We start from the raw sequence: 15081 nt of genomic DNA, 5'->3' as shown, positions 1-15081 counted from the left end.
AGGCTTCAGGCTTGGGATTTTCAGGCTCCGGCTCAGTGAGGCTCAGGCTTCACAATAAACAACATGGCGACGAAATTGTTTCGAACACTTCGGCTTCACGGGATTAGGCTTCATGTGGCCCTCGTGGTGGATCATGGGGGAAATAATAATGCACGAGAACAAACGTGCGTCGTCTGCTTTTTGTGTGTGAGGCATTTATTTAATGATTGTAAAACAAAACAAAAAATAACACCACCACAAAACACATAATCATACCATTTGTATTGTAACAAACGCATATTTGCTTTCTGATGGTTTAATATTGTAAAAATACCTCAATAACTTAGAGCAGCCCACTTTTTAGCTTCACTTGATTGTAAAATGACTTATTTTAGTGAAAGCCAACAAATGATGGTTGTTTTCATCAACAACGAAACGGACCAAAAATGTTCTGAAAACATAGCTTTATTTTGTTGTAATATATGTCAACAACATGCCTTGCATTGAAACTGGAAAGCAGGGAAATTTCGAAAACTATAGTATTCTTTTAGAATAAAAATAGCATTACTCTGACTATCAAGTAAAAACTGCATACAAGCTATACTGCACTACAATGAAAACTTTATTTTATCATAAATTGAGTTACTTTTAAACAAAAGAAGTATCAATTTACAGCAATTGATTGTTTAAATAACTTTTTTTAAGATTACAAAGACGGTGCTAATAAATAATTGTTTGTGTTCTCCCATTAGGCTGGGAAAATGTTAGGTTACTTAACAACTTTTAAGTTCATTGCAATTAGGATGATCTCCACTTTAAAGTCAAGAAACATGATTATTTCGTCAACTGTTAGGTTAGTATTTCGGAATTGTCAAGTTTTTTCTAATTGTATTTATCAGCTGTAGAATAGTTGCTAGCAAAAAATTGCAAATAAGGACAGGTCAGTTTGCTTTATGTTACTTTACAGAGTTAGAATTGAGCTTTATATCTTTATCGACACTGGTGAAGTTTCTTCTGCTTAATCACCATTGATATTTCCTCTACTGATGACTAAGCCTGAGCGACTAGTGTGACAGACAAGTGTCGAAGTGGAGACTATTGATTGCCTTGTCGAGTTACAAATACCATTTTTCAACTACTCACGTTACTCGACGTGCTACCATGACTACTAAAAAACAGTCACGACTAGGAAACTTTCTAGGACGATAGGTGGCAGCAGACTTACCGGGTAAAGCCATGTTCGCAGAATTATGTGCAAGCTCATAACTACGTAAACAATGGAAGTTTACCCGGTAAGTCTGCTGCCACCTAGCGTTGGAAAGTCTCCCATTGTGTCGCTCTTGCCTATTCCCTACAACTTCAATCCTTTTAGCACAAATTTTACTTGATTGGGCCTGTGGCAAACAACTTGCCGCAATGTATCTTAGGAGTTTAAAATAGTCACAACTAGTGTCAAAGTCGTAACTACAATGTTTTGGACACTAGATGAGTAGTAAACTTCACTTGTTGCCCAGGCCTACTGGTGACATCTTATATTGTTCTGAAATGAACTAACAGGTCTTTCGCTTTGATGCGGAACTGGCTAGCACATGTTACGCTTCTCACATTGATGCTTTTCTGCAGATCCTTGTAACTGAAATGAGAAGAAGATACAATCTTATGAGTATGATCAAATAGTCAATGCTTGAGTAGGATCAAATAATCAATGCTTGAGTATAATCAAATAATCAATGCTTGAGTACATGTATGATCAAATAATCAACGCAGCCCTCAACATTATAAATTGCAAAATTATAGCATTATCATACCATTTGGGTGATCATTGTACAATGTATCTAAACAAAATTGATTTTTAGCTCTTGGGATTTAATGTTGGTTTAGAGAGTTTTCTTTCTATTACCCCCCCCCCTCTTAGATATAAAAAACAAAGGTTAACATTCAAGAGGGGATTGACTTGGAAGTCTCTCGAACTCCAGATCACCACTGATTATTGGAAACATCTCAAAAGGATGTCGGGTTAGCCTTGCTAAGCCTTGCTAAGGCAGTCAAATTGTCACTCCGAAAAAACGCAACTACCGTATACATTGTACACTGAGCGTAAAATTAACCACATCCGGCACATCGCACGACACGACGCCCCCGTACACAGCCTCCGCATGCGGTTAGTGGTACGAGTGCGGATTACTTCAGCAATGTGACAGTGTATACGGGTGGGTCGTGCGGTGTGATTACACACTACGCACAGTGTATACGGGTGGGTTTAGACCGTCGTCTTTTTCTGAGTGAATAAAACCACAGCCTTGATATTTATAGTATTCATTTTGGTTTTAACCCATAAACACCGATGTGGTGTTTGCACTATATACTCAATACTTACCGGAGTAAAAACCAAACTGAATACTCGTAACCTGGTGCAATTTTAATATCATTTGCAGTTCCGGCTGCTAAAATTTAGGATTCAAACTGCCTCAGCTACTGGGCAAACTCGGTGGTCTAGTTTAGCATGAAACTGCTCTAGAATTGCAAAGGTTGTGGGTTCGAATCCCACCTGAGTAATTTGCCTGTGATTTTTGTTTTCACAAAACTCAGGTAAGTACTGAGTATACAGTGCTTATATAACACACATTGGTGTATATGGGTGAAAACCAGTTTTGTGATTCATACCGTACCTGACAGATATGGGCAGTGTTCAAGTATCCTTTTGCCCCTATTAGACTTGAACCTCGGCCGGGTGGTTTTCCTCACACCAAAGTCACTCTTCCAACTCTACATTGTACAATGAAAGTTAATACAAGTAAGAATGTTGATGAATGCCAGTCCTCTTCTACAAAAAAGTTGGAATCCTTAATCCACAAGCAAAAGGTGTTTTTCTAGCAAAGTCCCCCCCCCCCATCTCAACACCCAACCCATATAGCCTCTGCTTGATAAGTTGATGCAGGTGTACATGTATCATCATTCATTCATTCATGGCTAATATTTAAATTTATGTAATCATGTAACCTTTTTTTTTAGTTGCCAAGAATTGAATTGAATTGAATTGAATTGAATTGAATTGAATGGTTTATTCGTCAAGTATATAAAAATACATGAAATTTACAATCTTATTGTACAGCAACATATAAAATATTAAAATGTAAAATTGCACAAGAATTACCACAATACTACATAAACAATAACCTTAATGTAAGTTAAAAAAAATGAACGTTTATAAAAAACAAACAAACAAACAAACAAACAAACAAACAAACAAACAAACAAACAAACAAACAAACAAACAAACAAACAAACAAACAAACAAACAAACAAACAAACAAACAAACAAACAAACAAACAAACAAACAGTTAAACGCTAAAGCATGATTGGGTAGTAGACCCCTCCCCAAATTAAAAGAGGCCAAATTGCACAGGAGATGCCAGAAAATCAAATAAAACAATAATAAACAATTAAGACAGTACATAGGGCTGGATGCATTGCAGTTATCTAATAAAATCACAGTTAAAATTATGGATAGCAATAGGTAAAAATGAGTTCTTGAACCTGTTAGTCTTAAGGCTTAGTTGACGGATCCTACCAGATTTGTTGTGAACAATCAGTGGGTAAAGGGGATGTGTGTTGTCAGACAAAATACAGTGGAACTTACTCATAAGTCTATTCTTAACTAATTCCTGAAGACCGTCATTGTCTGAACCAATAATCCTACTGGCTTGTTTGGTAATGCGAACTAGTTTTTGCCTATTAAAAACTGAAAGTGAATTAAACCAAGTGATTGCACAAAAAGTCAACAAGGATAAAATAGTATTCTGATAAAATAGATTAAGAATCCGGGTGTTAACATTAAAATACTTCAGCTTCCTGACAAAGTACAACCGTTGATTAGCCTTCTTATAGATTTTCGTGGTGTTAGAGTTCCAGTTCAGCTGATCATCAATTACAGTTCCCAGATACTTGCATTCCTTTACCACTTCAACAGACATGTCATTAATTTTAACAGGTTGTACAGGTTGAATGTTTTTTTTAGCTGTACAAAAAGGTGGTCGCCGCGGTGCAGCGCCCTCTAAGAAATGTATTTCCCTTCAGAAAACTCAAATAAATTACTACCCGGTACATCAGTCAGAAGTAAACAATATGAAATATTATTATTAAAAAAGTAGGCCTACAACAAAAACATTCTTGAAAAAAGGAACAAAGCGAAATATTATTCATAAGTAACAAGAGTGTTCAATGTAATGTTTATATAAAATAATCGGTTCAGCTTAAACGAAACCGCAAGATTTATAACTAATAATATCACTATCCAGCTCTCGGCCTTGGGATTATAAAAAATAATAAACAACTGTCGTTTTTAATCAGCAGACAAGGAATTTTAATTTTCTGCCAACGAAAAATAAACCATAACCAAGTTAAGAAGACAGGCCCTACTTTCACAAATATTATCCTGTCAAATAATTCCCGAATGTAGCTTATCTTCATCAGTAAATGTTGAGAATAAAACCAAAAGACAATTTTCACGAATTAGATGCAGCACTAAGTTTATGGGCACACGTCATTTTTAACGCGAAGTAAATTATCATAAAAATTTACATTATATATCAAAACTTACCTTAATATCATTGATGCAAATTGTTCGCCTTCTCATGGGTGATATATCAGGTGAAGACTGTTGTTATTAATAGTAAAACACAATCAAAAGAGCCAAATTTGTCAATTTTATTGAACGGTAACCGAGGATTTTAATGGCTGCCGCAAGAAAAAGATTTATCATCACGAATCTGACGTCATGAAGCCTGGCAAAGCCACCTCTTGAGGAGGCTTCGCCTGGCGCTGTTTTCAGCCAAAATCGAAGCCTCAAATTCGAAGCCCGATCCGGAGCCTCCGATTCGTACGCGGCTTCAAAATGGCTGCATCAGTCTGAAGCCCAAGCCTGAGCCTGAGCCTTCGATTCGAAAACGCTCTAATAATAACAAGCTACACCTGCAATTATGTTGACTTCAATTCTCAAACCTTGAATAAAGAGGTCACCATGAAATCAGTGCAGTTTTACGAAAACAAACTTGGAAAGTAACCTACCATTTTGTTGCAGGTACTTGATGATCTCAAGTCTGATGTGTTATTGTATTATTTGTAATTTCGGCAGCCGTTTTTTCGTGGCCCTGCTGTTTTCCAACGTTTTGGACGGAGATGGGGCGTGGACCCTCGCAGACTGCTGCTTAAAAGACAATATTCTATTATATTATTTATTTTGATGAGCAAGACTCGGAGAGAATACTCCGAGTTGACTTTCAGTATACACTCCAGACCAGACCCATGTCTGGGTCAATTTGATCCGCAATCCGTGTCAACGTGACCCGGAATCCGAGTCAAAATCCCCGATTTTAACAAAATTTCTGGTCACAATGACTCGGATTCTGGGTCACATTGACACGGATTCTGGGTCAAACTGACCCAGAAGTGTAGAGTGTACAATTATTGTTGCACGCTGTGACGGGGTCCATGGCGTTTTTTAGACCCTAGCGTATACAAACCTAGATGGACCCCAAATCACAGCGTGCAACAAGTATTTTACCCACGACCCTTGCAATTCTAGAGCAGTGTCTTACCAACTAGACTACTGACGAACAGTAATGTTCAAAATAATAAGAAACAATTCTTCGCTGTTCCCTAGAACCGGCGGCCGTTTGGCACTTAGCGCTGGTTTTGTACAATTTCTTTGTACAGTTTGAAAGTCCTAAGCAAGGGCTTCCAGTTCATTGTGACCGTCTGGCTTTGGTGTAAATTTTGGCAACGCGAGGGGCCAGAGAGTAAGGCCATTTACCCAAGAGGGCAAAAATGGTTGAACAAAAACTCTGCTCTATGTTTGACAACTCTTTATGTGAGTGTGCTAGACTGGCTATGTAAGTATACTTGATAGTCATACACCCGCAAATATAAACCTTGGGGTCATATAAAGACAGGTCTGTCGTGCCCAGAACGACGATCAAGGAAGCAAGTCACAACTCCGACGGAACAAGTCACTGCTCTGACGTAGGCTGTTCTTTTTAAACACAAAACACAATTAATTTTTGTCACAAACTTTAAACTGTGAACACAAATCCACGTGATCAAGCACGCGCAGTGCATACAGTGCATGCAGTCCTTGCCTTTTTCCATTTCGTTTCAATATTCACAATATTTTTTTGTGCACGAACAATATTATATCATTTTAACACCAGAATTGCCAGATTTTTACATGTTGATTATCCTTTGTGCCCACTGTTCTACTCTGATTGGCTTATAGCTACCCTATTTTCGTAAATTAATAATACTGACTGGCTTTATTTTACTCACATTTTCTGGATACACCTTCCCTTATCATTTGCTCTTGTTTTGGCTATGAATGGATATGTATTGGTTTGTACTTGTTTATGCCTCTTAGGAAGGTCCAGTTTGAATCGAAAGCCAAGGCCATCTCCCCTACTAGTTTTATAAATACATTGTTGTTAAACAAATCAGCCGTGATAACAATGTTCACGAGGCACTCGTGCATATATCGTTCATACCACTTCCAAGTTTTCCTTTGTAACAAAAATGACGTAGGTCCCCTAGTTTCTCGCAGCAGTCTCATCGCAGCATCTGAACAGAACGGAACTAAGTCGTCAGTTCGAGATCATCTAAAGCTGTTCCTGTCGGGTTCTTCATTAGCAGTCACAAACAAAACAATTTCACTTGTTTTTGGACATCGACTTTGGAAAGGTTGAAAAACTGAGTGGGAAATATCCAGTGATGAAACGATTTCAAACCACTGTCTAATGTAGCGATTGGACTGGTTAAAGGTGAGCATTTTGGAATATAGACGGAATTTTCTACAAATAGTTAAAGTATCGACATACGTGTACAAGATTGTCAATGAGTTCCACTGTATTAAACCCTAATAATGATTATAAATGACCAGTGTCTCCTTAAGGAGTACACATCGATATTAATATTCAATGATTTATAATATTAATTCAAATGTTCGTATTTGAACTCCATGGGCCTACAACACAACATCTGCAAAACGCTGGTAATCTTTGTATTATTTTTGTTTTTATGAAAAAATAGAAACAGCTGTTGCAACATGCCTACCAACCAAAATGGATCTGTGTTAAAAATGTACAAGACATGAACAGGTATACTGCAACTATGGTGTTACCCTTGAGGGGGGTTGAAACGTCTCATGGGGTGGAAACGTCAGGCCACTTCTATTATTACTATTTCTTTTTAACTTACGAATGTCAATTTTTTTTCAAAATCGGTGATACATATTTCTTTCCCAAAACGAGCACGACATATAAACGATCCTGAACTTGATCAACCCTCGGAACACCCTTGTTATTGATATGCATGAGAACACATCACGCCCGTAAACAGCTAGACTTGACTCAAGTCCCAATCCACCATCCCCTGAAAACTATCGTTTTGTGATGCTCTACACTGTCTCCCTATAACCTGTTCCGCGCGACCACAATAGCTATAGGCCTAAATGGGTTTTTTTTGCAAAAATATTCGGTTACCCATTTGTATTGTACAGTTGTTATTTGATAATTCCTTTTTTTACCTTTGTATTTTTAGCGCTTTGAGGCCATAATATGGCGATTTGGCGCTTCATAAATATCTGTTTATTATTATTATTTATTATTACATTTTGACGGCGAGTGCGCACTGCTATTCGGCTTGTTTGCTTAGGGACCTCTCACAATCCCCCATGAGAACGGACTTGAATCAAGTCTAGTAAACAGCAATGACGTGCGTCATTGCCTTTGTTAAAAATAATTGCACAGTCCTTGACCTTTCAATCGTGGAAAATTTCTCATTCGGGAATTCCCCGCAACGACAAAGAGACTGCACACATTGTAATATTTACTTTGGTGCTTAACACGTTTAATCAATATTTGTCATGGCCTACAATGTATTAATGTTTCAAAAGTAATTATCAGCATCTACGCGCAAGTAATCATTCTTGTTTTGGGGGAACTGACACAAAAGCTGCATTTACCATTTTTATTTATATATTTTAAAGCTTTAGACATGAATACACACATACATTTAAAAATGTCCGGGTCAAGAATACAACCAAAAAACTGTCATCATAGATGCGTCAAGATACACTTCCAATAATGTAGATGAAATAAATGTAATATCATTATTCTGTTTTATGTGACACATTCCACATATACAGTAAAACTAACTTTAATGTGCAAATCGAGAAGTTATTTTCATGCTGGACATGATGAATAAAGAATTGAATTGAATTGAATTGAATTGAAATGAATTTGCTTGCACGTAGAATTTGACTGCGTATCTCCATGTGAAATGAATGTAGGTGAAAGGTGATTATGAACGGGGTTTGATGCAGGCTAGAGGCCAGACACGCTCTGGAGTTATTCACGGGCCTCGAAGTGTGACGTGAGATGACAATAATGGGTGCGTTTGATAAGCTTCCCGGGTCGACCCCGATCTGCCCCCGGTAGGTTCCAATAGCTATGACGTCATTCCAGGGGCTCACCCAGGTCACCCCCAAGTGCCCTGCTTGTGGAACGGGTCACTTTGGGCTGACCCGAGGTGCATGACGTCACCACAAGAGGGTGAGTCGTCGTTCGATTGGCTCTTGTGAGGGGTGACCTTAATGAGCACCCCGGGGTCGACACAGGGAAGCTAATCGAACGCACCCAATGTCGCCTTGAAAATGCATGTGGTAAATATTTATTGAGATCATGTTCGTTTAATTGGATAGGTTGAGGGCGCTCCTCATCTCAGCACTATGGATGATGACCGTGTGGCACAATTTCAAAGCATCATCAAGAGACTCGCGTATTTAGAGTAAGAATAATTGAACAACCTCATTCCATGAGATCAATAACACTTACATTTTTAGCAAATGCCATACTTCTAACTCGTAATGGAAATATATATAGTAAAATAAAAATAACTTTATTGGTACGTTATAATAACTTCCACGACGTAAACTAAACTCAATGTTGAATTTATGGTGTGGATTATTAATGATACAATATTGGCTTCTTATGTTGAGCGCATATCCGTCACTCAGTGACGCTCCTTGCGCTTTAACATATAGTATTTTCTTGTAAGGCATGTGGGATTAGGTATGAATTATGAGAACTACTCCTTTTACATAGCACCATGTAATGGTGTACAAGGTGCTGTGGCGCAATATGCTGCCAATCAAAGGAACACTGGGGCGAACCCCTTCTCTTTACGATAAGTGCACTGTGTCTTTTTTTACGTGCGTTACACAACACGTGGGACCGACGTGTTGCAACGGGTGCAACGGGTTTACGTCCCATCCGAAGGAAGAAGCATGTTTAAGTAATTTGCTTAAAGGCAGTGGACACTTTTGGTAATTACTCAAAATAATTATTATCATAAAACCTTACTTGGTAACGAGTAATGGGGAGAGGTTGATAGTATAAACATTGTGAGAAACGGCTCCCTCTGAAGTGACGTAGTTTTCAAGAAAGAAGTAATTTTCCGAGAACTTAATTTCGAGACCTCAGATTTCGAATTTGATGTCTCGAAATCAAGCATCTGAAAGCACACAACTTCGTGTAACAAGGGTGATTTTCCTTCCATTATTATCTCGCAACTTCGCCGACAAATTGAGCTAAAATTTTCACAGGTTTGTTATTTTATGCATATGTTGAGATACACCAAGTGAGAAGACTGGTTTTTGACAATTTATACCAATAGTGTCCAGGGTCTTTAAGAAAACATATGTTATGACTGGGACTCGAACCTACACTCTGCTGATCAGAAACACCACTGTTTAAATCCGGTGCTTTTAACCACTGGTTCATGACATGTTGAATTAGTTATGTTGAATTTGCTGTTTTGAATTAGTATTGATATTGTCGTAACTTATCTATTATTTTCTTTTGAAAATTGTCCTTTCTCATGCCGTCTTCTCTTTGTGCAAATTGATGAATATGATCGGACTAGATGTTATTTTCTCTCATTCTCACAACAATATTATATAGTACACATGTTGACATGGATTGTTCTTGACATTGCTTTCAGATTGTTTTCACCGGCAGATAGTCGTGTGAGTATATAGAACCTTTTAAAGTTGTAAGTGAGACTCTTAAAATGGTGGTGATGAAAATAATTTGTATTATACTATCAAACACCAATTTGTAAAACAAAGAAAGCCACGTGTGCATAGACTATAATATGGCTTTTCCACCACCTTGTAAGGGTGCAAGCCTAGGCCCTGTAAAATTGCTCAGAGGTGAAGGGAAACTATTTCAAGATTGATGCTCGGACGATTGGGAAATTACGCGCAGTGTGCATAGACTATAATAATATGGCTTTTCCACCACCTTGTAAGGGTGCAAGCCTAGGCCCTGTAAAATTGCTCAGAGGTGAAGGGAAACTATTTCAAGATTGATGCTCGGACGATTGGGAAATTACGCGCAGTGTGTATAGACTATAATATGGCTTTTCCACCACCTTGTAAGGGTGCAAGCCTAGGCCCTGTAAAATTGCTCAGAGGTGAAGGGAAACTATTTCAAGATTGATGCTCGGACGATTGGGAAATTACGCGCAGTGTGCATAGACTATAATATGGCTTTTCCACCACCTTGTAAGGGTGCAAGCCTAGGCCCTGTAAAATTGCTCAGAGGTGAAGGGAAACTATTTCAAGATTGATGCTCGGACGATTGGGAAATTACGCGCAGTGTGCATAGACTATAATAATATGGCTTTTCCACCACCTTGTAAGGGTGCAAGCCTAGGCCCTGTATAATTGCTGAGAGGTGAAGGGAAACTATTTCAAGATTGATGCTCGGACGATTGGGAAATTACGCGCAGTGTGCACAGACTATAATAATATGGCTTTTCCACCACCTTGTAAGGGTGCAAGCCTAGGCCCTGTAAAATTGCTCAGAGGTGAAGGGAAACTATTTCAAGATTGATGCTCGGACGATTGGGAAATTACGCGCAGTGTGCATAAACTATAATATGGCTTTTCCACCTCCTTGTATGGGTGCAAGCCTAGGCCCTGTAAAATTGCTCAGAGGTGAAGGGAAACTATTTCAAGATTGATGCTCGGACGATTGGGAAATTACGCGCGGTGTGCATAGACTATAATATGGCTTTTCCACCACCTTGTAAGGGTGCAAGCCTAGGCCCTGTAAAATTGCTCAGAGATGAAGGGAAACTATTTCAAGATTGATGCTCGGACGATTGGGAAATTACGCGCAGTGTGCATAGACTATAATATGGCTTTTCCACCACCTTGTAAGGGTGCAAGCCTAGGCCCTGTAAAATTGCTCAGAGATGAAGGGAAACTATTTCAAGATTGATGCTCGGACGATTGGGAAATTACGCGCGGTGTGCATAGACTATAATATGGCTTTTCCACCACCTTGTAAGGGTGCAAGCCTAGGCCCTGTAAAATTGCTCAGAGATGAAGGGAAATTATTTCAAGATTGATGCTCGGACGATTGGGAAATTACGCGCAGTGTGCATAGACTATAATATGGCTTTTCCACCACCTTGTATGGGTGCAAGCCTAGGCCCTGTAAAATTGCTCAGAGGTGAAGGGAACTATTTCAAGATTGATGCTCGGACGATTGGGAAATTACGCGCAGTGTGCATAGACTATAATATGGCTTTTCCACCACCTTGTATGGGTGCAAGCCTAGGCCCTGTAAAATAGCTCAGAGGTGAAGGGAAACTATTTCAAGATTGATGCTCGGACGATTGGGAAATTACATATAAATGGATGTATTATATATAACAATGCTACATTCATATCCATAAACAGTATAGAACGTTCGTTCGGGATCTTCAAAATGACATCAAAGATGAAGTGGAGAAGCTTCTGGAAGAAAAAAACTACGACAGTGCTCTCATGGGAGTTGACCTAGGGCTCTCTGCGGGCAGGTATATAACGTTCATTAATTACTAATCGGAGAAAACTATAATTTGTGTCTTGTTCATGACATTTATTTTCGTCTGTTCTAAAGCACAAGGTCAGTAAAATATCCAATGTCACTATAAACAATTAATGTTTTGCATAAGAATTTGAATTATCTGAACAAAACCTAAATGGAAATAAATTATTATAATAAGATTTTCTGCCTGTGTTTTCGCTTCAAAGCGATCTTCATGAAGGTTCTCCTGGAGGCAGGATTAACATGAAACTGTACACACTCAGGGCGAAATGCTACAATCTTATGGTAAGATAGCAGTACATCCTTTTCTAAAACAAAGAGAAAGCTTCGAAATAATACAAATAATATTGTCTTGATCGAATGGTTTCCAAAGAAATTGGATCCACCAATGAAATCACTGTTGCCTTGACAGCCAAGATATATTAAAATATTCTTTGAACGGTGAACACCAGTACTCCGTTTAATGCTTTATTACCTTTTTAAAGTTTTTGTTTTACACAAAGTAGCATTCTTTCTCCATTTGCGCACTTCCACTAGGATTGAAATTAAATTTAACTGTTTGTTGTTGAACAAAGTTGCTGATTTTCTTTACAGAATGACCCACAGAGGGCGCTAAAGGCTGCCGTAAGTGGTAAGGAATATGAACATAGTTATTAAAATAACGGTATGTAAATACGTAATTTTAGTTTGCTTGTTAAAACATGATTTAGATACATCACAAAACGTCCACCTCGTTTGATCGACTGATTGATTGATTGATTGATTGACTGATTTATTGATTGAGTGACTTTTTTTATTCACGTATTGGTCTGATTTAGGGCCCCATTACATTCAGGTACATTTATCTTCCTTTTGACACTGATGCAATTATTTTTTATATTATTGACTGATACTTTAGGCTTGCAACTGTTCAGCAAACTTTCTGAATTCTATAACAATTTTATGTCTGTATTTAAATCCCTGATGGAGAGACGTTTCTTAGATTGTTTTGTTGCCTCTTTTACATACGATTTATAGTTTTTACTTTAATACTACAAATCAGCTGATGTATTACTCTTATACAGCCCTAGGTATGAGTCCCAATGATATTGGTGCACAAGTAGAGCAAGTGAAAGCAAAATACAACATCGCCAAAGCAGGAGGGGACAGAGAACTGACCGAATTTGGAAGGTTTTTACAAGACGAAATCCCACAAATGGTAATGTATTTAGAGGTATTTAGTTTTTTGTTTTTATAACAAGGGTTTTCCTAAGCAAGTTAATCTGTAGCTGTATTAATTATGAAAACAATGAAATTAAAGAGGGAGAGAGAGAGGGGGGAGGGGGGGGGGTGAGAGAAAATTCCAACTACCCTGATGAGAAAGAGATACATAATCAAGCAATACTTTTATACATACTCAGGTTCAAGAAACGGTCGAAGTCGCTGATATACTACAGATAATGAGTGAGCACTTGGGTAGCCCTATTGAAGTTGCATCAGCGTCATCCACAGCCCCCGATCCGGATTGGATTCCAAAAGAGAATGTGCAAATCGCAAAGGTTAGTGATAACAAACATTGCACCAAATGAATTGGAAATGAACTTATTAGGGAATAACAGTGCGAGTACCCGGTCTTCACTGCGTGGTAATGACCGGGCTGGTGACTGGCGCTGTAAACGGACCGAGCCGGAGGCGAGGTCCGTTAACAGCGCCAGCCACCAACCAAGGTTATTACCACGCAGTGAAGACCGGGTACGAACACTGTTATTCCCATTAATAAATACCTTTTTTAGCGAATTAAACGGCAAAAATTTTCCCAATTTTTGTGACTTTTCTCTCGGCGGTACTTTCAGACATATTTGAGCTTTTGATGGTTCCCATCTCTTTCGTGCGTTAATCACATTACTGATCTTTGAGACCAGTGACTCTTTGAAATAATGATCTGTTCAGCGCCTTCACTGGGGTCAAAGGAGGCAAATGATTGGACGATAGCTGTTCCTTGTGCATTAAAACGCGCGCATGAGCTCGGCGTCAGTTTATACGCGCGCACATGTTACACGCGCGCACTCAAAATTGATACATTTTCAGCGCGCGTACGCGTAAGTGCGCGAAGTTGCAATGAAACTAACAGGGATATAAATAAGCGTGCGATACAGTGCAACGCGCAAGGTTTACACAATGTATGCTGATTTAGTGGCCACTTATTCGCTATTTTCCAAAGCCGGTCTTTATACCACTGTTAACACTCCCACACGTGACCGGGTTTTGACCAATCAGAGACTTGAAACCGTCCAAGGTATTTATTAGTAACGGTTAATGTGCCCCAAACGCCGTTTCGTTTTTAGACAATGTTCCCTTTAAAAGCCGACAAAACTTCGAATTGATATTAATAAATACCTTGGACCTTGGTTGGTGGCTGGCGCTGTTAACGGACCTCGCCTCCGGCTCGGTCCGTTAACAGCGCCAGTCACCGACCCGGTCATTACCACACAGTAAAGACCGGGTACTCGCACTGTTATTCCCTTATTTTATGATTGTGTTATTTATTATCAACGTTGTGCTACTTCACTACTGGTACCGTTCACACATTGACTTCCAATGTTTTTGCAATGTGAACGATGGCTGAACCTCATGTCTGTAGCCCTTTGAAAGAAATTGTTAACAACCATTTAATGACCACTCCCCCTTGCCCCCCTTTACTCCACCAAGTCATTTTCCCGACCTCTTCAGCAATCAATTGTTCTACCCCCAACGAAAACGCAATTTCACAATTTTTCCTGCATATTATGCAGGCTCGTGTAAGCAAACCAACCAATAGCAATACAAAAACACAAAGTAATTTTAGCGATGTGACAACTCCGTACCGTCAGTTTTATGTTGATATCATGTTGTAACTGCATTTCTCCAGAAAGCTAAGCAAGTTCAACATCAAGGCAAAGGTAAACGAAAACAAGTCAAAGCTATCAGTGACAACGCAGATCCTGTTTTCCCAATTGCTCGTAAGTTTGTTTAGTCATATGAATTTAAATTTAAATTTGTATGATTGTTTTCTTTTGCTGTTCTTCTTTTGGTTATCAATCATTCACAGAATTATTAACCGATTACTTATCTGTGGTTATGACACTTTGGTAGTTGAACAATATTTAAGTTATCGCCATCTTCCGTTTAAACTTATTATTGTGTTTTAAAATG

General features: G+C 38.7%; 1 protein-coding gene and 1 long non-coding RNA gene across 2 annotated transcripts in view; one reads left to right on the top strand and one right to left on the bottom strand.

The window, feature by feature from the left end:
* Positions 1–257: 257 nt before the first annotated feature.
* Positions 258–4763, bottom strand: LOC117291916. Its single transcript, XR_004519223.1, has 3 exons — positions 4581–4763; positions 2649–2745; positions 258–1612 (listed from the first exon to the last, which is right to left on the bottom strand). It is a non-coding gene; the product is annotated as an uncharacterized LOC117291916 (long non-coding RNA).
* Positions 4764–11786: 7023 nt separating this feature from the next.
* LOC117291715 (helicase with zinc finger domain 2-like) overlaps positions 11787–15081 on the top strand; it is a 33025-nt gene continuing 29730 nt past the window's right edge. The window contains exons 1-6 of the mRNA XM_033773577.1: positions 11787–11899; positions 12117–12195; positions 12505–12541; positions 12975–13108; positions 13311–13448; positions 14798–14888. Coding sequence (XP_033629468.1) covers positions 11868–11899; positions 12117–12195; positions 12505–12541; positions 12975–13108; positions 13311–13448; positions 14798–14888 — 511 coding nt within the window. The 5' untranslated portion in view covers positions 11787–11867. The remainder of the gene's footprint in view (positions 11900–12116; positions 12196–12504; positions 12542–12974; positions 13109–13310; positions 13449–14797; positions 14889–15081) is intronic.

The sequence above is a fragment of the Asterias rubens genome, chromosome 6 (genome assembly GCF_902459465.1).
Source record: "Asterias rubens chromosome 6, eAstRub1.3, whole genome shotgun sequence".
Classification (NCBI taxonomy): domain Eukaryota; kingdom Metazoa; phylum Echinodermata; class Asteroidea; order Forcipulatida; family Asteriidae; genus Asterias; species Asterias rubens.
This window is presented reverse-complemented; position numbering and strand designations above follow the sequence as displayed.